This window comes from Petromyzon marinus, chromosome 31 (assembly GCF_048934315.1).
Source record: "Petromyzon marinus isolate PM22_M1 ecotype Great Lakes invasive population chromosome 31, UKy_Petmar_22M1.pri1.0, whole genome shotgun sequence".
Taxonomy (NCBI): domain Eukaryota; kingdom Metazoa; phylum Chordata; class Hyperoartia; order Petromyzontiformes; family Petromyzontidae; genus Petromyzon; species Petromyzon marinus.
This window is the reverse complement of record NC_133697.1, coordinates 15579677-15597632: the sequence shown is the minus strand read 5'-3', so window position 1 is coordinate 15597632 and position 17956 is coordinate 15579677. Positions and strand designations below refer to the sequence as shown.

General features: G+C 53.0%; 1 protein-coding gene across 1 annotated transcript; it reads left to right on the top strand.

The window, feature by feature from the left end:
* Nucleotides 1–706: 706 nt before the first annotated feature.
* LOC116947912 (tripartite motif-containing protein 14-like) lies at nt 707–17821 on the top strand. Its single transcript, XM_032964215.2, has 8 exons — nt 707–867; nt 4059–4681; nt 6301–6396; nt 7410–7649; nt 8238–8406; nt 9160–9198; nt 9337–9495; nt 13106–17821. Exons 2-8 carry the CDS (start codon nt 4070–4072, stop codon nt 13639–13641), a joined length of 1851 nt encoding a protein of 616 aa, XP_032820106.1. The 5' UTR covers nt 707–867; nt 4059–4069; the 3' UTR covers nt 13642–17821.
* The last annotated feature ends 135 nt before the right edge of the window (nt 17822–17956 follow it).

The window sequence follows — 17956 nt, the reverse complement described above, 5'->3', positions numbered from 1 at the left end:
TTCATCATTAGACCGTGCACGTGACCATCCTTCACAGTCGTGCAATGCCACAAAAGTCGTCCAACGTCTACGGCTGAGCCTATCTCATCGCTCATCCTCTCAGATGGGGTCATCCCTTCTAGCTATGATGTGTCCTGCCCTGGACAACTTATTTATCTTAAACTTCACAAAGCGATGTTTCAAGCTTGCATGTGTTCCCCGATCCTGTGCTCCGCGTGTTTCTGCCTCTTGGAGATCGCCAGTGGTGGGTTTCGTGATATCCACTGCTCGGTTTTATCATCACCAGTTGGAGTTCGAGAGCAAGGCAAATGCGTTGTTTACATCGCTGTGGTTCAGGGATCACGCTGTGCACCGAGGCACGCTGGACTTTAATCAGAGGCCTAAGTTCAATACCGGCACGGCGATAACGTGAGTGGTAAATGGTATCTCGCCGGCCTGGCTCCCCCACAATCGTCCCCTTCATTGGCCTGCACTCAGCAGGGTGGCCAGCTATGGGCAAGCAGCCATCATGACTGACAGCGCGGGATATACGGATGGAAATGCGCCTATTTCGCGTAGCTCGTGAGCGAGACGCACGTGATGACACGGAGAGTGGGAGGGGAGTCCCGTGTCGCGCGCGTGAGAGTGGGAGGGGAGTTCCGTGTCGCGCGCGTGAGAGTGGGAGGGGAGTTCCGTGTCGCGCGCGTGAGAGTGGGAGGTGAGTCCCGTGTCGCGCGCGTGAGAGCGTCGGAGCTGAGCGGGAGGAGGAAGAGGGCCCCGTGGGTGTCGCGCGCGTGAGAGTGGGAGGGGAATTCCGTGTCGCGCGCGTGAGAGCGTCGGCGGCGGTGGTGGCTGTGCGGGGTGAGGTTTGCCTGCACGAAGCAGCAGGTGAGGCGAGCTACGGTTGCTGTGAGCGTGGCCGCTGGTGAGCACGGGTGAGTGGATGGAAGATGCTCCTTCGGTGAAACTTGTCACCTGATTGATATCGCTAGACGGTGACGAAGTGCGCGTGAACGTTTTACCCCGGGGCGTTTTCTTTAACCGGACATGTGCAGAGAGACGGAGATGTGGAGTCGCCCGTGCTGTCTGTGCCGCTGCTGCTGCTCGCTGTGGCTCTGTGCAGCAGCAGCAGGCGCCGCGGGCTGGGCCATTGCAGTGGCACCGCGGGCGCTGGCAGTGAATATGAAAGTGGAGTTGTGGAGTTGTGGCGTCCGGGGTGATTGACCACCATCGCACTGCGCTGCTGCATTGTAGCATCAGCATGAGAGTGTTTTAGTGTGTGCGGAGTGAGAGTGTTTTAGTGTGTGCGGAGTGAGAGTGTTTTAGTGTGTGCGGAGTGAGAGTGTTTTAGTGTGTGCGGAGTGAGAGTGTTTTAGTGTGTGCGGAGTGAGAGTGTTTTAGTGTGTGCGGAGTGAGAGTGTTTTAGTGTGTGCGGAGTGAGAGTGTTTTAGTGTGTGCGGAGTGAGAGTGTTTTAGTGTGTGCGGAGTGAGAGTGTTTTAGTGTGTGCGGAGTGAGAGTGTTTTAGTGTGTGCGGAGTGAGAGTGTTTTAGTGTGTGCGGAGTGAGAGTGTTTTAGTGTGTGCGGAGTGAGAGTGTTTTAGTCTGTGCGGAGTGAGAGTGTTTTAGTGTGTGCGGAGCGAGAGTGTTTTAGTCTGTGCGGAGTGAGAGTGTTTTAGTCTGTGCGGAGTAAGAGTGTTTTAGTGTGTGCGGAGCGAGAGTGTTTTAGTCTGTGCGGAGTGAGAGTGTTTTAGTCTGTGCGGAGTGAGAGTGTTTTAGTCTGTGCGGAGTGAGAGTGTTTTAGTGTGTGCGGAGTGAGAGTGTTTTAGTCTGTGCGGAGTGAGAGTGTTTTAGTCTGTGCGGAGTGAGAGTGTTTTAGTCTGTGCGGAGTGAGAGTGTTTTAGTCTGTGCGGAGTGAGAGTGTTTTAGTCTGTGCGGAGTGAGAGTGTTTTAGTGTGTGCGGAGTGAGAGTGTTTTAGTCTGTGCGGAGTGAGAGTGTTTTAGTGTGTGCGGAGTGAGAGTGTTTTAGTCTGTGTGGAGTGAGAGTGTTTTAGTCTGTGCGGAGTGAGAGTGTTTTAGTGTGTGCGGAGTGAGAGTGTTTTAGTCTGTGCGGAGTGAGAGTGTTTTAGTGTGTGCGGAGTGAGAGTGTTTTAGTGTGTGCGGAGTGAGAGTGTTTTAGTGTGTGCGGAGTGAGAGTGTTTTAGTGTGTGCGGAGTGAGAGTGTTTTAGTCTGTGCGGAGTGAGAGTGTTTTAGTGTGTGCGGAGTGAGAGTGTTTTAGTGTGTGCGGAGTGAGAGTGTTTTAGTCTGTGCGGAGTGAGAGTGTTTTAGTCTGTGCGGAGTGAGAGTGTTTTAGTCTGTGCGGAGTGAGAGTGTTTTAGTGTGTGCGGAGTGAGAGTGTTTTAGTGTGTGCGGAGTGAGAGTGTTTTAGTGTGTGCGGAGTGAGAGTGTTTTAGTCTGTGCGGAGTGAGAGTATTTTAGTCTGTGCGGAGTGAGAGTGTTTTAGTCTGTGCGGAGTGAGAGTGTTTTAGTCTGTGCGGAGTGAGAGTGTTTTAGTCTGTGCGGAGTGAGAGTGTTTTAGTGTGTGCGGAGTGAGAGTGTTTTAGTCTGTGCGGAGTGAGAGAGTTTTCGTCTGTGCGGAGTGAGAGTGTTTTAGTCTGTGCGGAGTGAGAGTGTTTAGTCTGTGCGGAGTGAGAGTGTTTTAGTCTGTGCGGAGTGAGAGTGTTTTAGTGTGTGCGGAGTGAGAGTGTTTTAGTCTGTGCGGAGTGAGAGTGTTTTAGTCTGTGCGGAGTGAGAGTGTTTTAGTCTGTGCGGAGTGAGAGTGTTTTAGTGTGTGCGGAGTGAGAGTGTTTTAGTGTGTGCGGAGTGAGAGTGTTTTAGTCTGTGCGGAGTGAGAGTGTTTTAGTGTGTGCGGAGCGAGAGTGTTTTAGTCTGTGCGGAGTGAGAGTGTTTTAGTGTGTGCGGAGTGAGAGTGTTTTAGTGTGTGCGGAGTGAGAGTGTTTTAGTGTGTGCGGAGCGAGAGTGTTTTAGTCTGTGCGGAGTGAGAGTGTTTTAGTCTGTGCGGTGTGAGAGTGTTTTAGTGTGTGCGGAGTGAGAGTGTTTTAGTCTGTGCGGTGTGAGAGTGTTTTAGTCTGTGCGGATGTTCTCTGCCTGTTCTGTTTGAGTTTCATCCGGACCGTGTCATCTGGTTTCCTCCTACAAGACAAGAAAACCCCACACTGTAAACAGCATTGGCTGAACAACCACTGCTGAAAGATTACCTAAAAATCACTCGATTGGCATTAAACATAGAAACGACATCAAAAAACTTGACAGGACCCTCCTGAGGAGGGGTCTTGAGACTCGGCGAGACTTGCCTGGTTAAACAAGCGAAGTGATAAATAACCACGATAGCTGTGGTTTAACTGGTTGTCTCTTTGTTCATGGGGAGCGGTGGCGGAGCGATCAGCGTACCGCGACAGGAACCCGGCCACCCGAGTTCGCTTCCCGTCCACGATTATCCGAGCTGGGCCTTCCCTAGATCGACTCAGCCTCAAACGAGTACCTGGTGCGGTGTGTAAACATCGCCATCAGGGAGACAAAGGCGGCCGAGCGTGGCGCTGGCCACACCCACCCCCTCGTGGGCCGTGCCGGCCTTCATCGGTGCTCGCTAACAGCACTTGCCCCAACAGTCTATTAAAGCTATACGGGGGATCTTTGTCTTTGTCCACGACGTCTCGAGACAGAAGCAGCACCTCTGCTGCCATGCGAGCGACGTCCAATCGCAGGGCCGCCGCCGTCGTGATCGAGCTGGACACCATGGCACTCGCCCCAATTTCCAGATACCGTTCCTGTACGGTACTAGAGGAGCATAGACGAGCGATATGTGAACCGGTTATGATGATACACCACCCACTCAACTTCAGCCAACTCAGGTTGACCAGCGTGGTGAAGTATGGTTACACAACCCCAATGACCAACAGGGTTTGGGGGAGGAGACCTTCATCAAACCGTAGCTTTTGTCTAGCTTCTGAATCTGATCCCCGATGCTTAATCGAGCATCGCACATTGGACGAGTTTCACTCGGGAGTGTCTCTGTTGACAGGCGTGACGAGAATGGAGCACTCTTCGGAAAGTGGCTCGCCCTGTTCCATCTGCGAAAACGTTTCCACGAACGCAATCCGATTGGACTGCAACCACAACTTCTGCTCCCAATGCACCAAAGGCATTTGCACCACCGACGCGGCCGGCGCGGGCAGCAGCAGCAGCAGCAGCTCGTGCCCTCTGTGCCAGGGCGACGCGAGGGCCCCCCGGCGCGTCGCCCCGGAGGAGGGGATCGTCCACGCCGTCGCTGCCGCCGGCTTGGACGATCGCCCGGGCGGCTCGGGCCACGACGCCGCCGGGTGCCCTGCGCCGGACGCCGGCTCCCTCCCGTCCTGCGACTTCTGCCTCGTGAGTAAGCTGCCGGCCGCCAAGACGTGCCTCACGTGCCTGGCCTCGTACTGCGAGATGCACGTGCGTCCCCACTTGCGCAGCCCGCCGTTCCGGGGACACAACCTGACGGAGCCCGTGCGCGACCTCAGCGCCATCCGCTGCCCCGAGCACGGCAAGGCGCTGGAGCTCTTCTGCCGAGACGACGGCGTCTCGGTGTGCGGCCTGTGCCCTCTCCTGGGGCGGCACAAGCAGCACCGCGTCGTCACGGTCGAGCAGGAGTTGCTCGACAAGAAGGTGAGAGGTGCCAGGACGCGGTTGGCATAAGCCTTCACTTCCAGCGCCTTCAGCGGAGCGGCTGACGAGTCGAGCGTTTGGGAGGGGCGGTTGCACCAGGCCGGTGTGCTACAAGGGCCTGGGCTTGGGTTTTCTTGTTCCTTCCCCACACCTCGAATTAGCACGGTTGGCTGCGCTCGGTGTGAAAGCAGTTCAACGTACGTACGTACATGCCTGTCCTGAGATTGCCCAGGATCGTCCTCGTTTTGAGGTGGCTCTTCTGAGACATCTGTTTCATCTCTCCTGGACCTTAAAAGTCCAAAGATTTTATTTAATTTTAAAAACAGTTGCTGAGCAGAGGCCCAAATGTCGAGTGAGATATGTAATAATAAAATAGTAATGTAGAACTCCCCTCTTACAGTATTCTCACCATGATGTGCCCCAGATATGTTTACACATCAGAGGTGGAAAATCTAGCCCAGGTGCGGGGCTACAAAGAGGGGGATAATGGACAGAGGGGTTGCCCCAAATCATTCCTTGTAACAGGGCCCACGACAACCTCGCCACGCCACTGAATGCACTGATGGCTACACCCACCCTGCTCAAGGTCCTCTTCTATGGCTTAAAACCATTGGGGGACCTGGGGAGTTGATGACAGCTCTAGAGTCTGGATGGGACCCTCAGAGGTTGTGTGCATTAGCTATAAACATGGCCTGAGTCTGATCCCCGGCCATGGCACCCCCGATTAACACGGTTGTCTACGTATGGTGTGAAAGAAGTTCAACATACATACATTGGTGGCAAGTAATATTTAAATTTATTCTGGGCTTCTGTTCTGCACCAACCTGTACCAACCTGCACTTAGCAGTGTGCTTAAGTGTGGTCAAACAAGCACACAGATCAGCGATAGCTTCAGTCAGCAGCAGTTTGACAAAGGGAAGAAATCTAAATGTATTTATCCAGGAATTCCTCACTCTCTTTTTCATCGAATGTCATCATCACCTGCAAGGGAGTAACGCTGAAAGGTCAACACGGAGCTCGCAAATCCACTTGCTCGACTTTCATCTCTGCCCAGTGAGCTTGTGTATTTCACAAATTTCTCTGTGATCCATCACCCCTTGCCTCTGGAGCGCTCGATCGCAGGTGTGCGCCACCACACCTGGCTCACATCCTCCCCGTCCTGTGTCGGGGCATGGCTCCAAAGTTTGTTTTGTCCTTCACCCCAAATCATATCCCCGTGGAGCCTCAGAGTTCCCATCAAGCAGCCTCTGGTCCAAACAGTAGGGGACGGAAATATCTCAGAGAGTTGTGTTCATCGCATAACGGTCAAACCGATACTTTCAACTTCTTAAGACTTGACTTTAACGAAATAAAGTGCAGAACCAAATTAAATGTGTTACAAAAAACAACAACCGTGCAATCATTGATGAACGGGCGGAGGGCATCCCCTCTTCACTACACTCGAGAATGTGGTTTTAATCACAGGAGGCAGCCGCTCTGATGCTAAGCCGGGACCTCAGCGGTACCAAATCAGTGCTGTAATGTTTGAGCCGCCTGGCCAGCTATGAGGGCGCCGTAGTTAATTAACAAGTTGCTGCATTCAACCCGTGACTGTTGCTGCGTTTGTGTCTCTATTCTAGAAATCGCTGCAAACCAAATTGACGTTTCTGGATGAGACTTCCCACAGGAAAGAGGAGAGCATTTCTCAATTGAAGGAGATCACAACTGGAATTAACGTAAGAGTGCACCCCCTGTTACAGGAGTGTCGATATCTGCTGTCGTATGTACAAGTTACAAAATAAATCACGTGTGCATACAGGCCTGTGGCCATGTTATGAAGTCTTTCTTCCAATTTAAATCGAGTGCTTGTGATCTATAGATGGTAACAGCAAATTACACAACCTCGTTTCCTCTTGTTTAAGAGAAACCATAAGTCTCCCATTGTTGTGATTATGCTTTGGCTAAACTCTGGAAGTTAGAGTACATTCCGTAGAGCTCTGTGTTCCCACATGCGGTAGCTATATACTGTACTTCCGTAGGGTTAGTATATTGGAAATATAACCAAAAATATATATTGCTGAATTCTACCACGTTTAAAACAAATACGGTAACATGCTAAGCTGATGTTTTTATATATATAACTACGCTGTCCTCCCAAGTAAATTCTAGTTGTGTCATCGCTGTCGCGTCGTGAGACAAGGCGTCCACTTGGAGATCTCGCAAAGCGGAGAGTTAGAGCAGCTCTTCCCAACTGGTGTGCCGCGGTAGACCGGTATGCCGTAGGAGACGGGTGTGCTGCGGAAAAGTCCTTGGTGTGCCGCGGTATTTTCGGAATGATAGTAAAGAAAAGAACCTCATCACTGTAGTTCAGAACGGACGAAGTCTCCTTCGTGCCGTTCAGTGGCCGATCCGACCCCCACTCCCGCACCTCCCACCCTCCCCTCTCTGTTGGTGGCGCGTGTGCAATCCAGCAGCAGCAGCAGACAGCCGTCAGCCCCAACCCCCGGCCCTCTCAACTCCGTCGCCGTGGAATGAGCAGGGTTGAGAAGCGGAGCGTCAGGGGATTAGAAGCACGCCCTGAGTTTGGCCCTCAGAGCAGGGAGAGAACACAGCCACCACACAGAGATGCGCCCGAGTCGGAAATACAACCCAGGAACTTCTTCTTGTGAGGCACGAGTATCAGCACTGCACCACTCTGCTGTCCTGAAACTATAATCGTGGCTGTGTGTGTATGTGTCTTTATCTGTAGGTGTCGTGTGAAGGCTTCCACGGTAAGCTGTTAGTGCAGTTTCAAGGCCTGCAGAGGGTACTGGAGGACTATGAGAGATGCACCATGAAGGCTGTTGACATGGAGAAGCAAATAACCCAATTAAGAGTTGACAAGGAGATCAAGAAACTGACGGCACAAAATGCAGAAATATCCGAACTACGGAATAGGATGTTGAATGCGCTGGCAAGCATCAACATTTGGAATCTGGCCAGCATCGAGGTACGTCAAAGTGAACAACTTGAACTTCACAGCAACTTTTACCTGTGTGGTCATGAATACGTCCAACACTTTAGTAAAACAAACATGAACTAACCTTGTAAATAAACACAAAATGAAATTTTCAAATTCACCAAGTATAAATAAAAAAAATCTATAAATTTAACAATCTCAATATGGAAGCTCAGTTACCCTTTTGTTTCTCAAGTCTGCTTGAGTTGAATCTAGTATCAACTTGAATTAAAAAAATGTTCAGCCATGTGACAATCCACTGCTGGATGAAGTCATCCCTAGGCCATGGCGTTTACGGGGTGATTGACCATACTTGACCATCAGTGCGGATTCATGAAGGGGACGTTTCAGGGCCCGTACAGAAATCACATGCTACTGATCATAACCATGGCCAGAAATCACATGCCACTGATCCTAACCATGGCCAGAAATCACATGCCACTGAGCCGAACCATGGACAGAAATCGACCTCTGTTCACTGGGTTCATAATGTTGGTGGTTTTTGTTATTTTTATTATTAACATGGACAATGATGAGGAAAATAGAACCGAATGTGAAACGATTCGTGTCACCGTGCAGGACTTTAGCGACGCGATGCCCCCGGAAGCCGAGGATCTGGAGGTGCAGCGTTTCTCCCTGGAGAGTGTGAAGCTGCAGAAGATTCTGGAGGCGGTGGATCACTTGGAGGCGTTTTGTGGGGACCACGTCAGCCACCCCAGCCACGGACAGAGACACCCATCCAGCAGAGGTCTGCGGCAGTGCAAATGCTGAAATCACTAGGTTCTTATTAACTTGTATTCTTGGTTCTTTTGGTAAAGTCACATAGAAGGGAAACAATAAAATAATAAAAATATTAAACAATAAAATTATCACGACGTTTCGACTGCAACACAAGCAATCATCATCAGGTGTGAAACCCACAGCAGTCGAAACTTTGTGAGAATGTTATTGTTTTATATTTTTATTATTTTATTATTTCTCTTCTACTTGACTTTCCCGAAAGAACCAAGAATATGAATCCCTGCAGTCACGAAAGCTTTAAATCAAAATCTTATTAACTTGTTAAACGATTCCATTGAATTATTGACCTTGCCATTGTGATCAGGAAATGCAGACGTGAGAGTTTAGCCTTTCTCTTCAAATAAATGTAAAATCCTTAAACGGGATGAAATTCACGGGGATTATTGGTCCATTAGGTTGGTGTTCCCAGGAAACTGGGAAATTTTTCACTCGCAGAATTGCCTGAGTGGCATTACTTTAAGAGGCTGGTTTTGAAAATACTTTACGAAGTATTTTTACTGCGACAGAAATTAACAGAGCAAAGCCGGAGTATGTGTGCGATCAGAGTATACTTCAAACCAGCTGGGATTGGAACCAGACTAAACATGGCTGAGTTTGTTTGGACACCTAACCCGCACCCCAAGTTTAATATATCTCCAGAAATGTTTGTGTGGCCAACCAGGAATTGCGTGACGTTAATGCTCTGCGTTGTGTCGTGCAGAGCCGCAAGCAAGTTCGGCGCAGGAGGTGCCCGAGTGCGGTAAGCGCTACCCCTGCATCTCCTCCACCGTCACGAAGCGCACAGTGGACATTAAGAAGCCTTTTCATACGCACAGGCATTGAGCGAACGCAGCGGCGGGAAGGTGACACCTTACAACTGTCGATTGTTTCTTGACAGCTCAAGCGTCCTCGCGTAAACCGGCACGGACGATGAGGCACGGCCATGGGGCACGTCCGACCAGGGTAGTGGTGGGAAGAGCTCATTCGACCGGCGACTGCGAGCCGCCCGCCGCCGCTGCCGCCGCCGCCACCACCAACCGACAGAGATACCTGCAGTGTGAGAGACCCCATTGATTCCCCTGCCGCTCCTTCGTAGAGTTACGGACGTGATTGGCGCAGGGCTCCATTGTGGGCAGCAGAGGGCAGTGCAAGAAAAACAATCGTCGTTGTATAGTACTCTTCTCTACTCCAAAACAACCTCGATGCTCCCCCCACGCCTTCCCCAACCGTGAAACGGCCCTGGGTCCCCTCCGCCCCCAACCCTTTATCAATCTGCACTCACCAACGTCGTGAAATATGGTCAAATTAGGCCCCGGCAAGGTACGGTAATTTACCCTTTTCACGGGGTAAAAGGGTAAAGGTGTCGACCATGCCAAGGAGTAACGTAAAGGGTAGGGTAAAGGTAGCGCGAAGTATTACCTGGTAAACACCTTGTTTACCGCTCGCTAATAGCTCCGTGGCGCAGTCCGTGGCCTCCATCTTTAATTGTAATCATTGATGTGGGACCAGATGGAGACGGACCACGTTCTTGAGGTAGAGGATGAGGTCGAGGATGCCAGCAACGGCATTTCCGGGGCCGTTGCGAACAGCAATCGAACGAGGCAGCAGCATGCGTTCCCGTGGGAGGACACTCACGATTGGATGGAGGGTGATCCCCATGTGCGGCAAGGAAAGCGGCAGTGCGTGCACTGCCACGAGTGGTTTTCCTCCCACACGAACGCGTCGGGGTGGAAAGCCCACCTCAAGAAGCACAACGTGCTCGCCCCAGGCAGCGAGGTCGGGACGTCGGCGTCGGCGAGCCGCCTAATGCGGCAAACGCTCAGCCGGCCAGCGATCCCGGATCGCCTCCTGGTAAAGTTTGAGAACGTGGTGGTTGGATTTGTTATCCAAGGTGCAATCTCTTTGCGAGCCGCCGGCAACGACAAGTTCAAGACCTTGGTCCACACATTGACGCAGGGATACGGGGGCCCGTCGACCCGCACCATCATTCACAGGATTGTGGAGCATCACGCCATCATGCTGCCCATCGTCGGGGCGTTCTTCTCCAACCTGGACGTCGCTATCTCGCTCACCATCGACTGGTGGTCGAACCGCAACCTGAAGGGATTTTGGATGGTCACGGTGCACTGAATCGACACCAAATCTGGTGCGTTGAAATTCATGCTGCCGACGATCCTCAATGTGCAGTCCTGAAGGGGTGTTGGCAAGCGCATTGGCACCGCTCTGTTTGAGCACCTCCAAAGCCTCGGGCACAATGTCTCGATCAAGCTGTTCGTTGTCACCAGCGACAATGGCTCCGATGCGATCAGTGCTGTCAAGACTTTGTTCGCCATGGTCAGCGTGGACGCCAGATATGAGCAGTTGCAGGCTTGCCACCATATTCGCTGCGTGGATCATTCGGTCCAGATCGGCGTCGTCCAAGTTCTCAAACTGATCAAGTCGACCAAAGCCGAACTGCGCGAGGCGCTCGTCAATATCACGCGCAGCAAGGTCGTCCGGCAGTCGTACCGCTGCGAGGCCGAGATCGCCAAGCTCGCCAGCAAGGAGCCGACGCACCAGGACTCCCCGACCAGGTGGAATTCGACGTTTTACCTGGGCGACGACGCCATCAAAAAGCGTGTCCCATTGGACATTATCATGGCGCACTTCCAGGATGTGATCGGCGTCGGTGCTTTCTCTGAACTGCAGTGGGCAAACATCGAGGGCGTGACAGCATTCCTGCGAATGCCGCGCCAGGTCATGACCTCAGTGTCGGTGGACCGCAAGTCGACATTGGATCTCGTGCCGGTGACGATGGAGCACCTGGTCCGTCATTGCGATCGCGGTGAAGCCGTTCTTAGAGCGCTCGATGAGTCCTTGACCGCGACAGGGACGAAGGCCGAGCTGGTGCGGTACCGCACCAGCCATTGTGGCATCCTACTTGAATCCACAGCTGCCGACAACGACAGACCAAGACGAGCTGGCTACACTGAAGGCCATGATCCGCTCTGTCCTGCGGCATCGCTACTCGGACGTGCTCACGATCCCGCCGACGGCAGTCGCTGCCCACATGGAGGAGCGGTCGCTGGTCAGTGCCCTGTTCAGCAACGTCGGCAGCTCCATCGACGACGGCGATGAACTCGATCGTTTTCTGAGCACGGACGTCACGACCGCCAGCGCCTTCATTGACGTAATGCAGTGGTGGTCTCCCAGCAAAGAGCTGCTCCCTGTCCACTGCAAGATGGCCTGCGACTGCTTGGGAGCGCCGGCGACGTCAACTCCCTGCGAATGTGCGAATAGCGGAGCCGGGCGAGAGTTCACGCGCGTTCGCCAGTCGCTGTCGTCGATGCTCTTCATCCAGTCCATGTGCTTGCGCTCGTGGATCGAGCCGGAGCGGCGCAGGATCTTATTGCCCGTCGTTCGTCCGAGGACGATGACAATGACGAACTTGATCAGGTTGTTGATGAGATTGTCATCGACCAAGATGACTGGGACGAGGAGGTTATGGAGGACGGTGTTGTCGACAGCCTCAACGCCCGATTCGAGAGTATTCAATATGAATAAAGCGCTCTACCTCGCATTTACCTGTTATAAAACTTTTTAATGTGTAGTACTCCGGTAATTACCCTGTAATCGGGTAATTTGTATGGGGTAAGGGTAAAAGGTAGGGTAAAGGTAGGCTCGTTGCTTTTACCTTTTACCTTGCCGCGGACTAGGTCAAAGAACCGGCGCAACCTGCGCGACTTGGGGAGGCCCTCATCCAGGAGTGGATTTAAAGGAAGGCCGTGCGTGTTGCTGCTGCGTGTACCGAACGGCGTGTTGTAGTACACCTCCGGGCTGTCCGACGCGCTGCCAGTTTGAGGTTTCGTGCATGAGCCGAGGCAGACGTCACGGTGGCCGTGGGCCGTGCCGGAGTGAGTTGGCGGTGCCATCACTGTCGTTGTCGAGTTACGGCATCACCACGGCGATGGCTGCCAGGCTGTGCCCGTGAGTCTGGTTCCTCACGTCGCGTACGAAGCCTCAATCTAGCGCCAGCGCAGGACACACGGCCTCGGTGAGGAGCTGAACGATGCTCGAGCTGTTGGTCTCATCTTCCTTTTCGCTTGCCACCCTTCACATGTTTACGTTAGTATGGGACTGCATGTCAAAAAGCTACACAAATCAGTGAGATGCATTTACCACATGCAAATATAGGCGTATAGGTACTGTATTATACATGAGTCAGTCTGAAGCAGACGAGAAGCGGATGGTCTCAATCCTGGAATTGAACAGGGGCAGGAAGTCGAGAGCAGGGAATGGCTGAGGAAACGGAATTACAGACCTCGCGGTCAGCACAGGAAAAGGAGCAACCTCCCAATGAGCACAGTGGGTCTACAGTGCTAATATGCAGCTTCTGCTGCATTGTGTTTGTGATAACTGATTACGTTTTGGGGTGCGGTACAATCCCCGTAGAGCAGCGTTGTTCATTGCAAAGCCCACGGGCCACTGGCGGCCCCTGGGAGCTTTTAGTGCGGCCCTCGACAATACACAAATGTGAAAACACCCTCGTTTATCGTGCTGTCAAACCCAATGGTTTCAAATGTGTGGTGGCCCTTACACCGATGATATGTTGTCGCCGAAAGTGAAGAACGCTGCCGTGATGTAATGACTATCGATATTCCATGCCACCCCCCCCCCCCCTCCTGCAGTCATCACGGAGGTGAAGCTGAACCCGCGGACTGCTCACCCCAACCTGACGGTCACCCCCGACAACAAGATGGCGTCGTGCGGCCGCTTCCGCTGGTTCTGCGACCGCGCAGCCGAGCGCTTCGAGAGCGTCATGCAGGTTCTGTGCGCCCAGGGGTTCTTCTCGGGGCGCCACTACTGGGAGGTGGACGTGCGCGGCGCCGGCCGGGGCTGGTGGGTGGGCGCCGCGTACGGCTCCATGAGCCGCAAGGGCAGCGACGACGCCTGCAGCCTGGGCCGCAACAAGATGTCCTGGTGCCTCAAGCGCTTCGACGTGGAGTACTGGTGCTTCCACGACAACCAGAGGGTGCCCCTCGTCATCGACGAGGAACCGCAGAGGGTCGGAGTCTTCCTGGACTTTGAAGAGGGGATTCTGTCCTTCCACATTGTTTTTCCTCAGATGATTCCCCTCTATTCTTTTAAAACCAAGTTCACAGATGTTGTCTATCCTGCCTTCAGGCTATGGGAGGGGTCCGTTAAGCTTCCTGTGAGTCTCTAATAATCACCATTATAATCATCAGCCGGGTTCCATCCACTGCCGGACGAAGGCCTTCCCAAGCCGTCGCCATCTCTCACGGCCTTGCGATGCGACCGAGCTCCTGCGCGTGAGATGATCCCATTGCTCCGTCTCCGTGGTGGACGCTCTTCTGGGGCAAGCTCCCTTCTTTGGTTGCCGCTCTGCCGTCAGTCTCGACCCACTCCTCTCGAGTCATCGTATCTGCAGCAGCACGACCATAGCGCTAACTGACCAGTGGTAGAACCGTGTTCTTGTTCGTACAGATGACCCCTTTTCAGTGCCGCATTAGGGCAATGGCACTTCTTTCGCCTTTGTTTTCAATTTATACCAATGCCAAGCTAAAAGGGAAAAAGTATTGCGAGCTTCTTTGTGCCATGGCTGGTCGTTGCTCAGGGGCCTGATCCCCGTGGCCGCCGTGTGACTTGCTCCCCATGTGACTGGCTCCCCATGTGACTTGCTCCCCATGTGACTGGCTCCCCATGTGACTTGCTCCCCATGTGACTGGCTCCCCATGTGACTGGCTCCCCGTGTGACTTGCTCCCCATGTGACTTGCTCTTCGTGTAACTTGCTCCCCGTGTAACTTGCTCCCCGTGTGACTGGTTCCCCATGTGACTGGCTCCCCATGTGACTTGCTCCCCGTGTGACTGGCTCCCCATGTGACTGGCTCCCCATGTGACTTGCTCCCCATGTGACTTGCTCCCCATGTGACTGGCTCCCCATGTGACTTGCTCCCCATGTGACTGGCTCCCCATGTGACTGGCTCCCCATGTGACTTGCTCCCCATGTGACTGGCTCCCCATGTGACTTGCTCCCCATGTGACTGGCTCCCCATGTGACTTGCTCCCCATGTGACTGGCTCCCCATGTGACTTGCTCCCCATGTGACTGGCTCCCCGTGTGACTTGCTCCCCATGTGACTTGCTCTTCGTGTAACTTGCTCCCCGTGTAACTGGTTCCCCATGTGACTGGCTCCCCATGTGACTTGCTCCCCATGTGACTTGCTCCCCGTGTGACTGGTTCCCCATGTGACTGGCTCCCCATGTGACTTGCTCCCCGTGTGACTGACTCCCCATGTAACTGGTTCCCCTGTGACTTGCTCCCCGTGTGACTTGCTCCCCGTGTGACTGGCTCCCCATGTGACTGACTCCCCGTGTGACTGACTCCCCATGTAACTGGTTCCCCTGTGACTTGCTCCCCGTGTGACTTGCTCTTCGTGTGACTTGCTCCCCATGTGACTTGCTCCCCGTGTAACTGGCTCCCCATGTGACTTGCTCCCCATGTGACTGGCTCCCCATGTGACTTGCTCCCCGTGTGACTTGCTCCCCGTGTGACTTGCTCCCCATGTGACTTGCTCCCCATGTGACTGGCTCCCCATGTGACTTGCTCCCCGTGTGACTTGCTCCCCGTGTGACTTGCTCCCCGTGTAACTTGCTCCCCATGTGACTTGCTCCCCGTGTAACTTGCTCCCCATGTGACTTGCTCCCCATGTGACTGGCTCCCCATGTGACTTGCTCCCCGTGTGACTTGCTCCCCGTGTGACTTGCTCCCCATGTGACTTGCTCCCCGTGTGACTTGCTCCCCATGTGACTGGCTCCCCATGTGACTGGCTCCCCATGTGACTGGCTCCCCATGTGACTTGCTCCCCGTGTAACTGGCTCCCCATGTGACTTGCTCCCCGTGTGACTGGCTCCCCGTGTGACTTGCTCCCCGTGTGACTTGCTCCCCATGTGACTTGCTCTTCGTGTGACTGGCTCCCCATGTGACTTGCTCTTCGTGTGACTGACTCCCCATGTGACCGACTCCCCGTGACTGACTCCCCGTGTGACTGGCTCCCCATGTGACTGACTCCCCGTGTGACTTGCTCTTCGTGTGACTTGCTCCCCATGTGACTGGCTCCCCATGTGACTTGCTCCCCGTGTGACTGACTCCCCATGTGACTTGCTCCCCATGTGACTTGCTCCCCGTGTGACTGGCTCCCCGTGTGACTTGCTCCCCGTGTGACTTGCTCCCTGTGTGACTTGCTCCCCATGTGACTGGCTCCCCATGTGACTTGCTCCCCGTGTGACTTGCTCTTCGTGTGACTTGCTCCCCATGTGACTGACTCCCCATGTGACTTGCTCCCCGTGTGACTGACTCCCCATGTGACTTGCTCCCCGTGTGACTTGCTCCCCGTGTGACTGGCTCCCCGTGTGACTTGCTCCCCGTGTGACTTGCTCCCTGTGTGACTTGCTCTTCGTGTGACTTGCTCTTCGTGTGACTGGCTCCCCATGTGACTAACTCCCCGTGTGACTGGCTCCCCGTGTGACTGGCTCCCCGTGTGACTTGCTCCCCGTGTGATTTGCTCCCCGTGTGACTTGCTCTTCGTGTGACTTGCTCTTCGTGTGACTTGCTCTTCGTGTGACTTGCTCCCCGTGTGACTTGCTCCCTGTGTGACTTGCTCCCCATGTGACTGGCTCCCCATGTGACTTGCTCCCCGTGTGACTTGCTCTTCGTGTGACTTGCTCCCCATGTGACTGACTCCCCATGTGACTTGCTCCCCGTGTGACTGACTCCCCATGTGACTTGCTCCCCGTGTGACTTGCTCCCCGTGTGACTTGCTCCCCGTGTGACTTGCTCCCCGTGTGACTTGCTCTTCGTGTGACTTGCTCTTCGTGTGACTTGCTCTTCGTGTGACTGGCTCCCCATGTGACTAACTCCCCGTGTGACTGGCTCCCCGTGTGACTGGCTCCCCGTGTGACTTGCTCCCCGTGTGATTTGCTCCCCGTGTGACTTGCTCTTCGTGTGACTTGCTCTTCGTGTGACTTGCTCCCCGTGTGACTTGCTCCCCGTGTGACTTGCTCCCTGTGTGACTTGCTCTTCGTGTGACTGGCTCCCCGTGTGACTGGCTCCTCGTGTGACTGGCTCCTCGTGTAACTAGCTCTAGTGACGCTCCCAGAAGCGCGTTGGGGTCCGGTGCCATTACTGCAGCCTGCTGACTGTGGACCCCAGACTGCACACTGCTGCTGCCCTCCTGCACCTCCAGATGGTGGTCGGCTGCCAGGGCAAATCTTGGAGGTTCGATGCATGTCTCCTGTGCAGCAAGCTGCAGGATCTAGCGGAGGAGAGAATGCATTGGTAGCAAGGAGGTGGCATCAATGGTCGTGGCCATGGTGGCATCTCTTGATGCTGGAACCACCGCTATTTTACGGTTGTCGTGGGGTCCGTGGGCCCCAGTTTAGAACCCCCGAAGTGGGGGTTCCCTAAATGGGAGGAAGGGTGGAGCCCTGACACGCGCCAGAAATGTCATCGGTTGGATACGGTACTCTACTTACCCTCCTGAACAACGGACTCCTCCATTAAAAGCGGATTGGTACGGGCCCAAGGTTACTGAAAGACGAGCTGTTCAATAGCCCTTGATGGCATCTCAGTGCCTAAGAATGGACCGGTTAAAAAACTGGGCGAGTTGAATTTTCATTGTGTGAATTGAAGGTTGTGATATGCTAGCGGTCGTGTGAAGAGGTTTTAATTAAGCTTCGTCCCGAATTGAATGAACAGGATTCACTGGATTGTCTGTTAACCAAAGGGTAAATGTTGCAAAACAAACAAGAATCTGCTGATTGATTGATGTCAAATTCGTGCAATTTTAGCACCAAGCAATGCATGTAGTAATGCTGATGTATCCATGTGCTGGTTTTATTGGAAATATATATTTACGATGTGTCATCTATGAAAGATGACTGAACTATTGTGACAATTTCAGTATTTACTATATGCTGGCTTGTGCAATATTTTGATAAGTAGATATCGTGAATGCGAGCAGCATATGGACAGAAATTGGTTACCATTGCTTCTTTGAGCTCGGACATGTTTGAGTTTAACGTAATATTGACTACAGCACAGTGCGTACATCGCAGCAGAGTGTATCAATGTTAGCGGTGAGTCTGGCTACGGTTTTTTCCATATCAAAATAATTGCGTGCCTTGGTTTTGTTGCAAAAAAAAATCTAATTATATGAATGTGAAAATACTTACCCAAAGTAATCATTCATACTGCCTTCTCGTGGAATAATTCGCAATCAGCTGATGTCCCAAGAAATGGGCAGAGCTGAGAAAAAATTGTGGCTTGGAATTGAAGATGGAATTTTACAATACTGCCATAGAAATAAATGAAATTTGGGAGGATAGCAGCCTGTGAAGTTTTATCTGATTACTCCCACGATTATGGGATTGAATCATCCCACGATCATGCGATTAATCCTATTATGTGATTTCAACCCATGTTTTTCTATTCCACGGGCAGACGCTTTTGACCAGGGAAT